Raw genomic sequence first — 15,764 nt, 5'->3', positions numbered from 1 at the left:
CCGGACTGTAAGCAGACAGGGGAGGTGGTTCCTGGAGAAAGAACCAGGCGTGGCTAGTCTAAACGTTTGGTCTAAGCCATGTTGTGACCCGAGCCTGGTCACAGCGTTTGCCCTTGAACAGGTCTCGGTAATTAATGATCTTCAGAGAACAAACGAATGCAGGGCAAACAGTTACTGAGCATGAGGAGTAACAGCAAAGGAAACCAGTCAGATGTAAAGAGCCCCGGCTTCACTTCCCCGCACTCACCCCTCTCCCCGTGCTTGCCCTTACACAACCCCACCGAGTGTGGGTGGAGCCACCAGGGAGTCCAGTCTATTCACATGCACCCTTAGGAGCAGAGTTCTCTTTCCCTAAGAGAAATAAAGGCAAAAATAAACAAATGGGACGTAATCGAACTTGAATGCTTCTCCATAGCAAAGGAAACCATAAACAAACCAAAAAGACAATCTGTGGGCTGGGAGAATACGTGCAAACAATGGGACCGACAAGTGGAAGACGTGGTGTTCAGTCACTGAATCCTGTCTGACCCTTTGCGACCCCATGGACTGCAGCACGCCAGGCTTCCCTGTCCTTCACCATCTCCTAGAGTTTGTTCAAATTCATGTTCATAGAGTTTGTGATACTAATGAAATAGTGCTCAGCCATAAACAGGGAATGAAATAATGCTATTTGTAATAACATGGATGGATGCAGAGATTATATACTAAGTGAAGTCAGACAAAGAAAGACAAATATTATATGATATCACATATATATGGATACTAAAAAACAATACAAAACCAGAAACAGACTCACAGACACAGAAAACGAACTTATGGGGAAAGGAAGCAGAGCAAGGGATCAGTTAAGAATATCCGGACATGTCACTACATCTAGAAGATAAACAGCAAGGATTTACTCTATAACATAGGAATTATATTCAGTGTCTTATAATAAAGTATCATGGAAAAGAACACACACGTATTAACCGGGTCACCATGCTATACCCCTGAAACTAGCACAGCATCGTAAATCAACTGTATTTCCACTTGAAAACAAGCCAAGCAAAGTTCTCTGACAGGCGGAAGAGGATGTCCATGTGTCCTGAAGGAGAGTTCTCAGCGCTCTGCTGGCCCTGAGCACGCAGGCTGCGTGGGGAGCAAGGCCGCCGTGCAGCCACGAAGCTAGCTCACCTGGCTCCAGTGACCTGTACACCAGTAAGTCTGGTACCTGCCCCAGCTCCCACCCCGATCAGCTGCGGCCACATCCTTGGCTCCAGCGGCCACTCAGCCTGTCTTCCAACCCAGACTGGCAGCTGGTGGTCAGCTGGCGGAATTACACCAAGGAAATCGGCCCTGCCCCACCCCCGCCAGCTTTTCACCATTTACCAGCAACAAGACTTGTTTTAAGAAAAAAGAGGAAGAATTGGCTAGTTCAGCATGGGGAGGGGAGGGGAGGCCTTCAGAGATCAGGGAGAGCACTATCTTGGGCCTAACCCCCCCTCCCCCACTGTCCCCAGCCCAGTGCAGCCAGGGGCAGGTGCTGCTGGAATTCTCAAGCGGGCCTGTTTCAAGTCCTAGCTCCCATCCAGGGAGCCTCTGTGCTGTCCTTCCCCTGCTCCCCCAAAGCACCCTGCAGACATCAACCTTTGAGGGTTACCCGTGGAATGAGGCCCAGACCCCAGGCTGTGCGTCCCACCAACTGAACTCCACACCACTCTCTGAACCCCCAAAGCCCTTCTGCCTCTGGGCCTCTGTGAGCTCCCCCAAGTCTGAAACAGGGACTCTTGGCTCCAAGACCTTGTTGGAAACCTTGTCTTCTCAGCCTCCACTAGAGCACCCAGGCTTTGTAGGGGGGTTTGGGAGTTTGGGCTCCCTGCCACTGTGACCCTCTGGGATGGGTCCATCACCCTGTGGGCCTCTGAATGAAGGCTGGGGGCCAAAGCCGTGCTTCAGGCTCCGCTTCAGAAAGAACTAGAGTCTCAGCCAAGAGGCTCCATGTCCAGCTGGTCTGCTGCCCACCGAGGTCGTGCCAGTTCAAGCTCACTCAGCTGCTGAGGAAATCTGGCTCCACGGGACCACGTGAGCACGTCTAATGCTGGGGACACAGTCTCAGACCCAGGATGGCCAACGAGATGCACAGGCAAAACAGAGGCCCTTCGGGCATCAGACAGGGCCCGTTCCTCAACCCCATGCTCCAGCTTCCCACCTCTCCCCCAGGGCAGGGGAGACCCCAATGGCTGGCGTGCACGCCCACCTAGAAGAGCACATTCAGAAGCTCCAGGGGCGTCTGCCACAAAGAACAGTGACATCAAAGACAACGTCCATGCAGTCCCCCGCGTCCCGGCAACGTGGACCTCAGTCCACCTGTTAGGCACAGCATCCCTCCTGAGGGCAGCTACATGTGCTGGAGGCCTAAAGCTACATCCGTACTTCCGCCTGGATGCTGAGTCATCAACCACTGCTGACAGCCAGGCACAGACAGCGAGAGCACGCAGAACACACAGCCAGGAAGCCCAGGCCACCCAGCTTCCTCCACGGGAGGGTCAGCGAGAGGGCTCACTTCACCATTTTCAAAACCTTCACCGAGGCTTGTTTTGCAAGACCTTTTCAGTCACTCTCCTAGGAAATCAGAATTAGCAAAGAGAGGACACAGGAAAGCCATGTGCCTGTGGTCCGACTGATCAGCCTTGGGTACTCCAGGGTCCCTTTCTCCACCCGCCCCTGGTCAGCCTGACCACTCAGCCCAACTCGCAACCACCCGCCCCTCATCTCCCACGGGAGCTCCAACAGGGAACAGCCCTGTGTCCCCTGAACAGCGCTGCCTTAAGTCCCAAGGCCACCTTTGCCCCACATGCGCCCTCGTCTCCTGGGCGGCCGGCCCCGGACCCCCTCACCCTGGCCCCAGCCCTGCTCCCAGAGCAGTGCACCCACCCCAGCTGCCAGGCCCCGCACACTCGCTGGTCAGGTTCAGCTGGGCACCGCCCTGAGAGAGGCGGTCTTGGCCCAAGCTCCCAGCAGCACCGGCTACAGACGGGGGACAGGGCTGCAGCTCTGGTCAGGGGACGGGAGGGGCTGTCCCTCCTCGGCTGAGCCCACGATTCTGTCCCGAGGCCGTGGCTCCACACATTCCTCTCTCCTGGACAAACTCCATCTACTCTACTCTTGGCGGCACTCTCCCAGTGCACTCTGAGCAGAGCTGGCCGCTCTTATTTCAAAAGCTCCATGTGGGTGAGCTCCAGGGACATCCAGGCCCACGAGCCACACCGCCAGGGGGTCTCTCTGTGTGCGGTCACAGAAGCACCTGCTCAGGTTTCCAGGCCAGGGGCCTCTCAGCACAGACCCTTCCAGAGAGGTCCCTGTGAGGGGTGGTCACGCCAGCATGAGGCAGACGTCACACCACACAACTGCACACGCGCGCCCACATGTACACACCCACAGCTGAGCACACACACACACGCAACACACTCGCACCGCATGGGTATACCCCCACCCCGCAGACCATTAAGTTCTTGCTTTTCTACATGACAGGCAAAGAGGAATGACACAGATTTCAGCCCCAAACTAAGAAAGGGTTACAAAATCAAGACATTGAGCAATTCTGGACTTTCTTGGGAAAATACAAAAGGCAGGAGAAATGCTGAATCAACACCTAAGTTCCAGGGTTGGGACGCACTGGACGAGACGGGGACTTCAGGAGGGAAGCAAGCAGAGCGCAGTGTCCCAGGTCACGGGGTTCCAGCCCTGGTGCGCTCCTCTGGGAAGTGGCAGGGGGCCCGAGGCGGGGCAGGAAGAAGGTGTGCTTTTGGGCACTGACTCCCTGGCACTGTGTGCCAATGCATGTGCCACCACGAAAACCTTAATGGCAAACACTACGTCTTTTAAAGGGCAGGTGACTTCCTTCCAGCATCTTTCAAACTCAGTCCTGACAGAAAAGGTCCTTTTTATCCAAGGAATTCTAAGGAAAAAGCGTAAAGATTTTCCAAGGACCAAGTGTTTTAAGACGAATCAAGAGAGCCTCTGAACAGGGCCACTTTACAGCTCAGGCGGTTCTTAAAGGGGAGAGGTGGAAAATAAGCTGCTTATGGCTGGAAGCGTCCCCACCACCACCAGTCACAAGCCTCTAAGAGGCCAGGGTGAGCCGTCCACACTTGCTTGCTGGGCAGCTCTGCGGCCTCTGCTCAGCTCCCGTGGCCCCATCACTAGGCAGGGAGGGTCTGAACCTAGGCTTCCAGTCCAGGGGCCTCTCTGTACAGTCAGCTGCCCCCCAGCCTACCCCTTCCTGCCAGGTGTCCAAGCCAGTCCACTGGCAAACAGGCCTGGCTTTGAGGTCCCTGCACAAGAAACCGTCTCCAGCCCTGCTGGATGTCTCGGCTCTGCTTCTGCACCGAGGGGCCAGGAGAGTCAGAGAACGAGGTGGGTTTCTATAGGCCCCCAAATGAGACAACCCCTGACCTACCTTCCAGGGCCGCCTGTAGTCTCAGCAACACGGAACTGAAATGGGTTCTGAGCTAAGGTCCCAAATCAGATTCTCAAGGTCACAGAATTATTTATGTGCCCCCCACCCCCGAGCATGGCCCTTCAAGGCGGCACCCTGGGCCTCCAGTGACCCCAGCAGAGGTCCTGCATGCCCGAGGCTACCGTGCCAAACCAGACACGGCCTCAGAAGGAAGCGCGCACCACACATCCGGCACGAGGCCAGCTACCACCTGCCTGGACACCCTCAGAAAGACTCATCTGCCCAGCAGAGTGGCTGTTGGCATCGCAAGTGCTGGCCACCCTGGCAGGAGAAGTGCCCGGCGGCTGGAGGGAGACACAGGAGTCATGGCTGATGTGGCAGCTCGACTCCCACCTGTGCTGTTCTTCCCAGAAAGGACAGCTTTTGGATGCTGGGGCTTTAATTAAACACCCAATTTGGGTCGCTTTTAAATCTCTCTGAATAGGCTCCTTTTAACTCACAGTGAATTGAACAGCAGCCCCTGAAATACATACTGGCTGAGGATTCATGCACATACTGAACTGGAAATTGGGTCTGGCAAGATACAATCAAGCTAAGCATCTCAAGCCAAGATGGCCCTGGATTATGTCAGTAGACCCCACAGCCAATGACAAAGGTGCTTATTTGAGACACACAGGAGCAGGCCGTGCAACAAGACGCACGGACTGGAGTGATGTGGCCACAAGCCAAGGATACCTGGAGCCCCCTAGAAGCTGCAAGAGGCAGAAAGGACCCTCCCCTCCAGCGTCTGGGGGAGGGATCACGGCCCAGTCAACATCCTAGCTTCAGACTCTTGGCCTCTAGAACTGCAGGAGAATAAATCCACGATTCTAAGCCCCTCTTTGTGGTACTCTGCTATGGCCGCCCCCCAGAAACTCATACAGAGCCTAAGGCCGTGTGTACCTGCTGTGTTTTTGTTTCTCTCTTTCTTTTTTCGACTGTACCATGTGGCATGCAGGATCTTACTTCCCAGACCAGGATCAAACCCAGGCCCCCTACATTGGGAGCCCAGAGTCTTAAGCACTAGACAACCAGGGAAGACCCCTGCTGTGTTTTCACCAAAAAAACCAGGAAGCAATAGGGCAGGAGTGGGGTTGTGGGGCTGCTGGACAATGGGAGTGAAGTGGAAGTGTTAGTCGCTTAGTTGTGTCCAACTCTTTGCAACCCCATGGACTGTAGCCCACCAGGTTCCTCTGTCCATGGAATTCTCCAGGCAAGAATACTGGGGAGGGTAGCCATTCCCTTCTCCACAGGATCTTCAGATTCTTTACTGTCTGAGCCACCAAGAGGATGGGTGGGACCTATGAAAACACAGGAGGAGCTGCTGGATCAACAAGCCTGTCTTCCCTTACACAGAGAGGGCTCAGAAGAAGTACACTTCTAGCCAGGAAGAACATGAAGTTTTCCACTTCCAAGAGGAAAGCAGCCCACAGAGTCCAGGCTGGGAGGAGGCCACACTACGTCCATCCACCCCTTCCCTTTTCTCTCCCTAGAAGCAAGGTCAGAACAGCGAGAGGTCCCAGGGTCTGCCTGGGGAAGGGGCCCCGGAAGCATCATAGGCATGATGCCCTTGACCTGCAGTCCCCACCTCCAGAGACAGGACAGGAAGGCACGAGCCCACCCTCTCACTTCCCTCGCTCACTGCCGATGAGGATCACCCTGCCCACAGCTCTACCTGCTGTTGCTGGTCACAGCAGCACGTGCCCCTCAGCCACTAAAACGGACTATGAACTCGAGCCCAGAAACAAATCCAAAACCACAGTCAAGGTTCTGGTCCTTTCTCTTCTGTGTTACCATTTTTCTCTGCCCAGGGAAGGCAGCTGCCTGCAGGCTACCCACCTGAGACTGCCACCAGCGTGCTGTGGTATTAAGTGTTAACTGCTCAGTTGCATCTGACACTTTTCGACCCTTTGGACTGTAGCCTGTGAGTTGTAGTCGCTCAATCGTGTACAACTCTTTGCGACCCCATGGACTGTAGCTCTCTAGACTCCTCTGTTCATGGGATTCTCCGGGCAAGAATACTGGAGGGGGTTGCCATTTCCTTCTTCAGGAGATCTTTCCCGCCCAGGGATAAAATCCGGGTCTCCTGCATTGCAGGCAGATTCTATACCATCTGAGCCGCCAGGGAAGCCTGTGGGGACCTGGCAAAAAGCAGTTTGAGAACCAGAGCCCTGAAGCCCAGACATCTAGCTTGCAGACGTCTAGCCAGGACAACCCTGGGAGTGGTGGGAGGTCCCTGGGCAGGGATCCACACTGCACCCCACCACAAGCAGAACCTGGGAGCTTGGCACCATGTTATCACAAACAGGACTGTTCTCACTGTGCAGATGAGGCTGAGAATGTCTAGGGGGCACGGCCGGCCCCTCAGCCATTTCTCCAAGACGCGGGCACCGGGTCAGCACCCCTCCACCGGCAGCCTCTCCACCCTGCACAAGTGCATATTTTGTCTCCCCACGTTTGTGGGGCCCGGCCAGACCCCACCTTCACCTGCCATTTCCAAGCTCTCTTCCCACAGTCAGCTGTGTGGGTAACCCCACCTGTGGCGTCTCCAGCTGTACAGCATCCATCAAAATTCAGAACATTTTCAGAACTTGGCACAGCTCTGTAGTCAGGGGACACCTGCTGGAATCGTGCAAGGCATGGCCACTTCCAGGCTCTGTTCACCCGCAGCCCATCCTGCCCCATGCCCTGCCCCTCTGTGCTCCTGCAGTGATCACATGTTGAGTGGGGAGCAAAATCCCTGCAGCAGACCCCACGGAGCCTCCTGTAGCCCTTACAAGAACTCGGCAGCCTAGCCAAAGCAAGCCTGAGCAAACTTATGGGGAATCTGGACTCTGGACAAGGAAGCACTAAGTGGCCATGGGAGAAAGTGTACAGTGAGCTAAGGAAAATCTCTGGAAATTGTTCTCATATGGGCTGAACTGTGTGTCCCAAGTGGGACCTCAAACGAGGATCATGTGAGTGCTCATGCGGCTGAAACAAAGTTTATTATTCTGAGAGAGTCAATTCCTAGGAAGGCTGATAAGAAGTCTGGAGGTCCCCAAAGAGAGAGGGGTCTGAAATTCTCAAGGAAGAGGAAAGGACAAACTTTTTTTTCCCTCTACATTCCTTAGGATTGCATAACAATAATGTATCCTGCTTGAGGGCAGTTTCTGGGAACTCCCCCCCACCCCTTCTGGCTAATCCTGTTATTTTAAAATGTAAATTATGGGAGTGGGTCTAGTAAGATCTTTACAACCTCCAGATATTCTTTTGATTCAATGTAATAACTAATTAAGGCAAGAACACAGGAGTGGGTTGCCATTTCCTTCTCCAGGGGATCTTCCTGATCCAGGGATCGAACCCAGGTCTCCCGCTTTGCGGGCAGACGCTTTAACCTCTGAGCCACCAGGGAAGCCCAATAACTAATTAGAAGTATATAACTCTATTGCTGGCACTAGTGAGGGGGAACTCTTTCTGCCCCCTTCTGATGTCTATGTCAGAAGCTTTCTCTATCTCTTTTATACTTTAATAAAACTTTAAAAAGCTCTGAGCGATCAAGCCTCGTCTCTGGCCCTGGGTTGAATTCTCCGGAGGCCAAGAATCCCGGCGTCTTTCGTGGTTCAGCAACAACCTTTCAATTCTCTTATAGCTCACACTATCAAGGTGGGCTTGGTTTGGTTGAGCATGTTTTGAGAGCCACCCTCTCTGCTTTCTTCCCCTCCTCAGCTTTTTCCATCCGCCCAAGGCTACGTTAGGAGGAGGAAATGATTAGGGCAAAGGACACAGGTAAGGATGTGATCCAGGCCTGATGGAGGCCCTGGCCTCCCTTAGATGCCCCAGGCACACTTGACTGCCCACTGGCCCCACTACCTCCCTGTCTGGTCTTTCTGCAGAGAGGACTAAGAAAAGCACCCTGGGCACTGGGGCCACCTCACTCAGCAGCCAGCACCTCCGAGGCACTTCCCAGGGATGGTCACCCTTATTGTGTCCTTGGAGTCAGGCTCTATGCCCATTCCACAGATGAGGCAACTGAGCACTAGAGAGCTCAAGGTGGAAGGTAGTCTCTTCAAGTCCCCAGCTTAAGAATGAGCCTCCAGGGGATTGTGAATAAATAACAACAAAAGAGCCTGGCTCACTTCCAGTTCTACAAGGGTTAAGTCTAAGCCACAGCAGCCCATCTGAGGAATTCAGGATATAAAAAACAGGAGCAGGTACTCAGTGCTTTGGATAAACAGATGTTAGATGCGTATCTCAGAAAGAATTTCAAATTCCTGCATCTTTCCATACTTAGAATACCACTAAAATCAATAACTTAAGATATCTATTCTTTGTGATTAGCAGTCATCTTTTACCCAGAAGTAAGCTTGAATGTAAGTATTTCCCAGCTCCCAAAACCTCATGTACAAACTGGCCTCTCCCTGACCTCTCTGGAGCAGTGCCCTGAGAGACTGTCCCCCTTATAGTCCTCAGAAAGTCCATGACTAAAACTCACACAACTCCCTTGCTGTGCGTTTTTCTTTAAACAGACAAGAGGAAGTGCAGGGATGGATTAAGTCAGAGATAGGTGCTACCCCCACCCTAGGGATACAGAAGGGGGATAGCACCCCCGATGTCTGTCCCTCAAGACCACAGGTAAGGATGCTGGATAGAGAAGAGACCTCAGGTAAGAACCAAGGTTCAGTCCTTCAGAGGCCCTTCCCAAGGTGGGTGGTCTGGAGGAGCATCCCATCAAGTAATTGGCAAAGGACATGTTGGTCTGCAAGTTTAGGGTCAGTGCCTAGAAATCAAGGAACAGATGATCAGAGGAACAACTTGCCCAGGGAAAGATAAAGGAGCAGCCGCAGGGAGAGACAGAGGCCCAGGGAAGCAGCAGAGTCTACACACCTCTGCACACTTCTGCCAAGGGCGGCTCCCTCTAGGCAGAGTGCAGGCGGACCACTATCTGGTAGGGAACTTCCTGTTTCCACCTTCTGGGGCTGCCCCTGCTTCAGGGATCCTGCACTTTCACCCCAGCACTGTCCCACCATAGAGGCCCTGCCCAAGCAATCAGTGACCAAGAGCTGGGGCCTCGGGACCAGTCCTGGAGTGCACCCTGGCTGCCCCCATGGTCTGCACCCCCGCTGGTGGGAATGGGAGGGCCAAGGGCCTCACATTATCTCCACGGGTGCTCAAAGATCATAGGCAGCTGGCCAGACAGGTCAGTTGGACTTGAACCCTTGTACCATTCCACCTTCAAGTCTTTGTTCCACTGCCTCCTCCTTGCAAGATGGGCAGGCCAGCCTCAGGTCGGCCCTCAAGCTCTACTGAAGGGTTCCAACCCTTCCCACGGCCCCTCCAGCCAGCTGGCACCTACAGGCCGTTGTGACTGGGTGGCCCTTTGTGATCTTGAGGGTCCAGCACAGGGCCCTCATGTACAGCATGCACAGCAGGGGCCAGACACTAGCTCCATGTTCAAGGATCGGACCCAAGGACAACGGGCCAGAGGTGCACCGTCCAAGAGAGCCACCAGGCCAGACGCACAGCCCCCTGCTTAGCCCACAGGGCAAGGAAGTGACGGTGACCCCAACGCTGACACCCCATTGCACCCAGGCCTCATCCTGACCCTCCAAGGGGCCACCCAACCACAACCTTGGGGCTGGGACAGGAAGCAGTGGGTGCTCACTAATGAACCACAGAGAGACCGTGAGCCCCTCATGGAGCACAGGTGGGGGAAGCGGGAGGAAGCGCGTGGGCACCCTAGTAGGGAAAGGCTGACATATGTAGGAAGCTGCATCTACAGCCAGACCCTGCACGGCCTGAACTGCCCTCTGGGCTTTACTTCTCCGGAGCCAACACCGGCAGGTAGGCCCCCTCCGTCCCATCCGCTCCCAGCGACCGCCCCACAACGGGCAGTCGCAGGGTGGAGCCCACCCTGGCCGCCCAGGGCCTCACGGCGAGCCTCCCGACCCCCAGGGGGCAGGGACCGGATGGGGACGGGTCGCCCACCAGGTAAGCAGTGCAGAGACCTGCTTGCCCAGCTCCCACCTTCGCTGGGTCTCCGGCCGCTGCTCCGCATTTTCCCTTCCCCAGAGTCGGGCCGGTGGGAAAGGGTGGGGGCTGGCGGGTGCTCACAGCACGCGCCCGGGGTCTTCATTCTAACATAGCGTCCCCACTCCGTCCCCATTCCACCCGCCTGGGTACAAGTGCGGCCCCGCCTCCGCCCCTGCAAAGTGCCCGCCTACCCCGCCCGCGTCTGGAACCCCGCGCTCCAGATCCTCCGGGCTGCCGGGCCAAGGTCACGCGGCCCGGCGGCGGCCACCCCTTCGCTGGCCCGCACTGCCGGACGCGGGGACACCTCCGGGTTACGTAAGCGTACCTGCAGCGGGAACGTGGCCGCCCGGTTGCCCACGTAGCCGCGGACGACGTGGCTCTGAATGGAGAGCACCCGGCACTCCTCCTCCATGCCGGGCCTGCCGCGGCGGCGCGGGGCCGGGGGGTCAGCGTCTCCGCCGCGCGCTCAGCTCGGCTTCGGCCACGCTCGGGCTCCGCTCCGCCGCGGCCCGGATCGGCGCAGGCGCTCGGCTCGGACGACAGGCCGCCTCCCTCTGACCTCAGCGCGGCTAGGAACCCGCGGGTCCCGCGCTGCGCCGGGGCGGGCCGGGGGCGGGGCATCCTCCTGTCTCCGCCCACTCCCGCCCCTCCCGGGCAAATCGTCTTCAGCAACCTAGGCCCGGGCAACCCACCCACATCTCTGCGCTACCGGCACGTGGGCGGCCACCCTCCAAAACGCCGGCTTGCACTTTCAGTTTTACCCTGTGGGGCGCAGCAGGCTACGCCAGCCTGCCTTCATTCATCGGTTCCTCGAGTCCTTCATTCACTCCACACAGGTCCGCCCCCTGGCCTGCACCACGCCTCTAACCCCGGGGCCGCACACTGCCGGCGCGGCAGGACCACTAGCCCGACAGACAAGGGCCCCCGCGGAGGAAGGGCACTGGCGCGGCGCCCTGGAAGTGGGCACGGACAGGGATGTCTGCAAGTGGGTTGCTGGGCTGGGAGTTACCGGGACCACTTTCCCCAGGGACCGGTGGAGCGCTGTGCCTGGCCCCAATTCCAGGCCCTGCAAGGCCCGGAACTCGCATGCGGTCCACCGCCCCTGCGGCCACCGCGCGGACCAGCGCCAGGACGCACGGGCCCTGCGACCCTCTGGCAGCACCAAGGATCCAGGCCCACCTTGCTAACCAGGCGCCCGTACCTAGGGCATGCACGCCTAATCCACAGCCAAGTTACACTGCAGAGGCCTGGGGGGCGGACGCCTCCACCACCATGAGAACTTTGGGGACCAAGGGCCCAGTTCCCCCACCTTGGACACATGATTGGCCTTCTCCTCAGGGTGTGCTGGGCCGAGCCACGTGGCCAGTGCCCACCCCACCCACCCTGGGCAGTGTCCTCCATCAGAACCTATTGGCAGGGCAAACCCATGTGGTGGGGGCCTAATCTGTTACCCAAGGCAAGTAAGATCATGTGTGCCACGCACAGGGAGGTCAAACAAACCTATCCTAGTTTGGGGCAGAGGAAGGTTTACTGCTGGGCGGAGTCAGAACAGAGTAGTGGTGGTGACTTAATTGCTGAGTCCTGTCTGACTCTTGCAATGGCCCGCCAGGTTCCTCTGTTCATGGGATTCTCCAGGCAAGAACACTGGAGAGGGTTGCCATTTCTGGTACCCCAAACCCTCAACTCCTCCATGGTTTTTTCGACTAAAAAGGATGCACAACTTGAGAGTTGTGAGTGAAGTTTTACTGGGGACAAAATGAGGACAGCAGCCCAGGAGACAGCACCTCAGATAGCTCTGGGAGACTGCTCCATAGAGGCAGTGGGAGAAGGTCAGTGTGTAAGATTTTGGTGAAGGAGTTCAATGCAATTAAGTGCTTACTTGACAAGAGTTTTCCACTAATCAGGAGGAGCTGCTGTCACCATGGACGGATTCGGTTCTTTCTAGATATGAGGAGATGCAAGGTATGGGATCACAAAATCTGTTCCTGAAAATATCCAACTATCTAAAGGCCTGTCCCACCAGGTTCTCCGGAGCACAGAGAGCCCCTCTCCACCCTGATCTCCCTCAGAGGGTGCGGGAGGTCAGCAGCTGCAGCAGCACAGGGTTCAGTCGACACAGAATCCAGCTCAGTTATTCAGTCGGGTCCCACTCTTTGTGACCCCACGCACTGAAGCACAAAGATTGTCACCCTGCTTATTTAACTTATATGAAGAGTACATCAAGCGAAATGACAAGCTGGAATCAAGATTGCCGGGAGAAATACCAATAACCTCAGATATGCAGATGACACCACCCTTATGGCAGAAAATGAAGAGGAACTAAAGAGCCTCTTGATGAAAGTAAAAGAAGAGAGTGAAAAAGCTGGCCTAAAACTCAACATTGGAAAACTAATATCATGGCATCTGGTCCCATCACTTCATGGCAAATAGATGGGGAAACAGTGGAAATAGTGAGAGACTTTACTTTTTTGAGCTCCAAAGTCACTGCAGATGGTGCCTCCAGCCATAAAATTAAAAGATGCTTGCTCCTTGGAAGAGAAGCTATGACCAACTTAGACAGCATAGTAAAAAGCAGAGACATTATTTTGCCAACAAAGGTCCGTCTAGTCAAAGCTATGGTTTTTCCAGTAGTCGTGTATGGATGTGAGAGTTGGAGTGTAAAGAAAGCTGAGCACTGAAGATGCTTTTGAACTGTGGTGTTGGAGAAGATTCTTGAGAGTTCCTTGGACTACAAGGAGATCAAACCAGTCAATCCTAAAGGAAAACAGTGCTGAATATTCATTGGAAGGACTGATGCTGAAGCTGAAACTCCAATGCTTTGGCCACCTGATGCAAAGAACTGACTCATTGGAAAAGACCCTGATTCTGGTAAAGATTGAGGGCAGGAGGAGAAGGGGACGACAGAGGATGAGATGATTGGATGGCATCACTGACTCGATGGACATGAGTTTGAGCAAGCTCTGGGAGTTGGTGATGGACAGGGAAGCCTGGTGTGCTGCACTCCATGGGGTCAAAAAGAGTCAGACATGACTAAGCGACTGAATTGAAATGTACTGAAGAACTAACCACCCATATTTCATGGCTGCTCACCTTCTGGAATGGCTCACACTCCACAGACCTTTTTCCCAAGGTCTTTCTTGCTTTTTGAGATGGGCTATGTATGGAATATGTATCTCTCTAACTAAACCACTTCTTACCTCTCACTTTGTCTCTCCCTGAATTCTTTCTGGGACGTGACATAAAGAACCTGAACTTTGTTAAATCCTAACACCAGGTGAATCCAATCCCAGGACAGTGGGTTCAAGCCCCAATCTGGATTGTGTGGTTTCAGAGCCACACAGTCTGGGTTGGATTCCAGCTTCTCCGATGGCTGCAGCATTTCTCCTTCAAGTCAGATCAACCCTTGGACTCAGTGTCCCCATTTCCTTAGGCAGAGATGTAATCATAGTATCGACATTCAGTGTATAAGGGCATTCAATGAACTGACCTGAGTCACCAGCTGAAAACATCCCCTGGCATGAGTGAGTGTTCAGTATGAGTTTCCTCTTCTCTGACACTAATCCCAGTCCCCCTGCCCTGCTGAAACAGAGGTTGGTGGAAAATTCCTCTTTTCTCGTGACTATTGGACTCCAGGTGCCATTTTTATGGATGAAGAATCTAGTTTGCAATCCTTCCATGCTTAAGAAGTTGCTCCATTGTTGAGGAACAGGCTTGGGATGTTTCCAGTTCCAGAATGTCTTTCTTAAAAGACAACAGCCAAACCTGAAACTTGGATTACCAGTTTTGTTTTTTAAATTAAGTAGGTTATTTATTTTTGCTTTATCTTGGAAATGTGTGTGTGCTCAGTCACTCAGTCATATCTGAGTCTTTGTACCCCCTGGGCTATAGCCCACCAGTCTCCTCTGTCCATGGGATTTCCCAGGCAAGAATACTGAAGTGGGTTGCTATTTCCTCCTCCAGAGGATTGAACCTGAGTCTTCTGTGTCTCCTGCATTGGCAGGTGGATTCTTTACCAGCGTGCCACCTGGGAAGCCCTAATCTTGGGAACAGCCAAGATTTTCTGAACCTTAAAAATACTTTGGGGTCCTCTCTGGTGGTCCAGTGGTAAACAGTTTGTGTTATAATGAAGGAAACATGGGTTTGATCCCTGCTCTGGGAACTAAGATCCCATTTGCCGTGGGGCAACTAATCCAGTGTGCAGTAACTAGAGAAAGCCCACATGCCACAAGAAAGATCCAGTTCAGCCAAAAAAAAAAGGAAATAAATAGATAAACTCTTTGGGCCACCAGAAAATGCCCTAGATTCTTTCCTGGGCTGTCAGTGTCCGTTGACATTTTAATCCTCAAACACACTTGTCTGGTTTGAAACTCACCTTGCTGTCTTTGGGTCACTGAGCTGATCCTTGTGATAGCGTCTGAGGCTCCGCTCAAAACAGCTACAGGCCATGGAGAGCTTTCAGCCAAGCGTTCACGGACCCGTGCGCTGAGTTCCTGTGCACGTCCCTGAGGGGCCATCACCACTCGGCGTCCCCACCCACAGAAATAACCTCGAGCCTCACCCTCTGTTCCCAGCCCACCTGCACTCCAGCGTTCCCTCTCTCTCCAGTGATACTCTGATGAAGAACAGATTCACAATCTGGGCCAACAGCCAAGAATTTTAGACCCTCAAGGGGGCTCTTGGGGCAAATGATTCACTAAGAAAGAGAAGAGAGAGCGTGAGGGAATTCTCTTTCACTGAATCCATCTTCCGTGGGGCATTTGGATTATCCTGTCATCTAACTGGAAGCAAGGCTTGCTGTCCTCAGCGGTTTGACTTCACTGTAGACTGCTTTTCTTTCCCTGCCCTGCGCCCCACAGAGGTTCTTAAACATCATTCACCGAGTCTCTAGTTGTAAGAGAAACGAGTGCTGTGGAAAGCTGGGGAGGTTACAAACATTAAGAAGAAGAAAACAGAACCTGGTCAGAGTGCCAGTGCCTCGAGAGTGTGTGGCTTTCTTCACTCTATGCACATCTGTCTGGTTTTACACCATACCTGGAAAGTATCTGATACATGGCCAGCACTCATGAAATGTACTAATGTTTGACACATTAAACATTGGGATTTAATGTACTATGTGTACACATAATATTGTATTTTCATACATTCAAGGTTGTCTCCAGTATTTCTCCGTGGTATTTCATGACAACATTATTTTCATCACATGGAGTTACAAGAATTTGTTTAATCATCTATTATTTGATAGTCTGTCTGTCTCCAGCTTCTCAGTGTTAAAAAT

The 15,764-nt window shown here is 53.9% G+C and overlaps 1 protein-coding gene across 1 annotated transcript in view; it reads right to left on the bottom strand.

Annotated features, from left to right (window-relative positions):
• PDXK (pyridoxal kinase) overlaps positions 1-11,060 on the bottom strand; it is a 30,323-nt gene extending 19,263 nt beyond the window's left edge. Inside the window, exon 1 of the mRNA XM_006060767.4 lies at positions 10,815-11,060. Within this exon, the coding sequence (XP_006060829.1) occupies positions 10,815-10,901 (87 nt within the window). The 5' untranslated portion in view covers positions 10,902-11,060. The remainder of the gene's footprint in view (positions 1-10,814) is intronic.
• Between the last annotated feature and the right edge of the window lie 4,704 nt (positions 11,061-15,764).

The sequence above is a fragment of the Bubalus bubalis genome, chromosome 1 (assembly GCF_019923935.1).
Source record: "Bubalus bubalis isolate 160015118507 breed Murrah chromosome 1, NDDB_SH_1, whole genome shotgun sequence".
NCBI lineage: Eukaryota > Metazoa > Chordata > Mammalia > Artiodactyla > Bovidae > Bubalus > Bubalus bubalis.
Note: the sequence above shows the minus strand (reverse complement) of the source record. Positions and strands in the feature narration are given on the sequence as shown.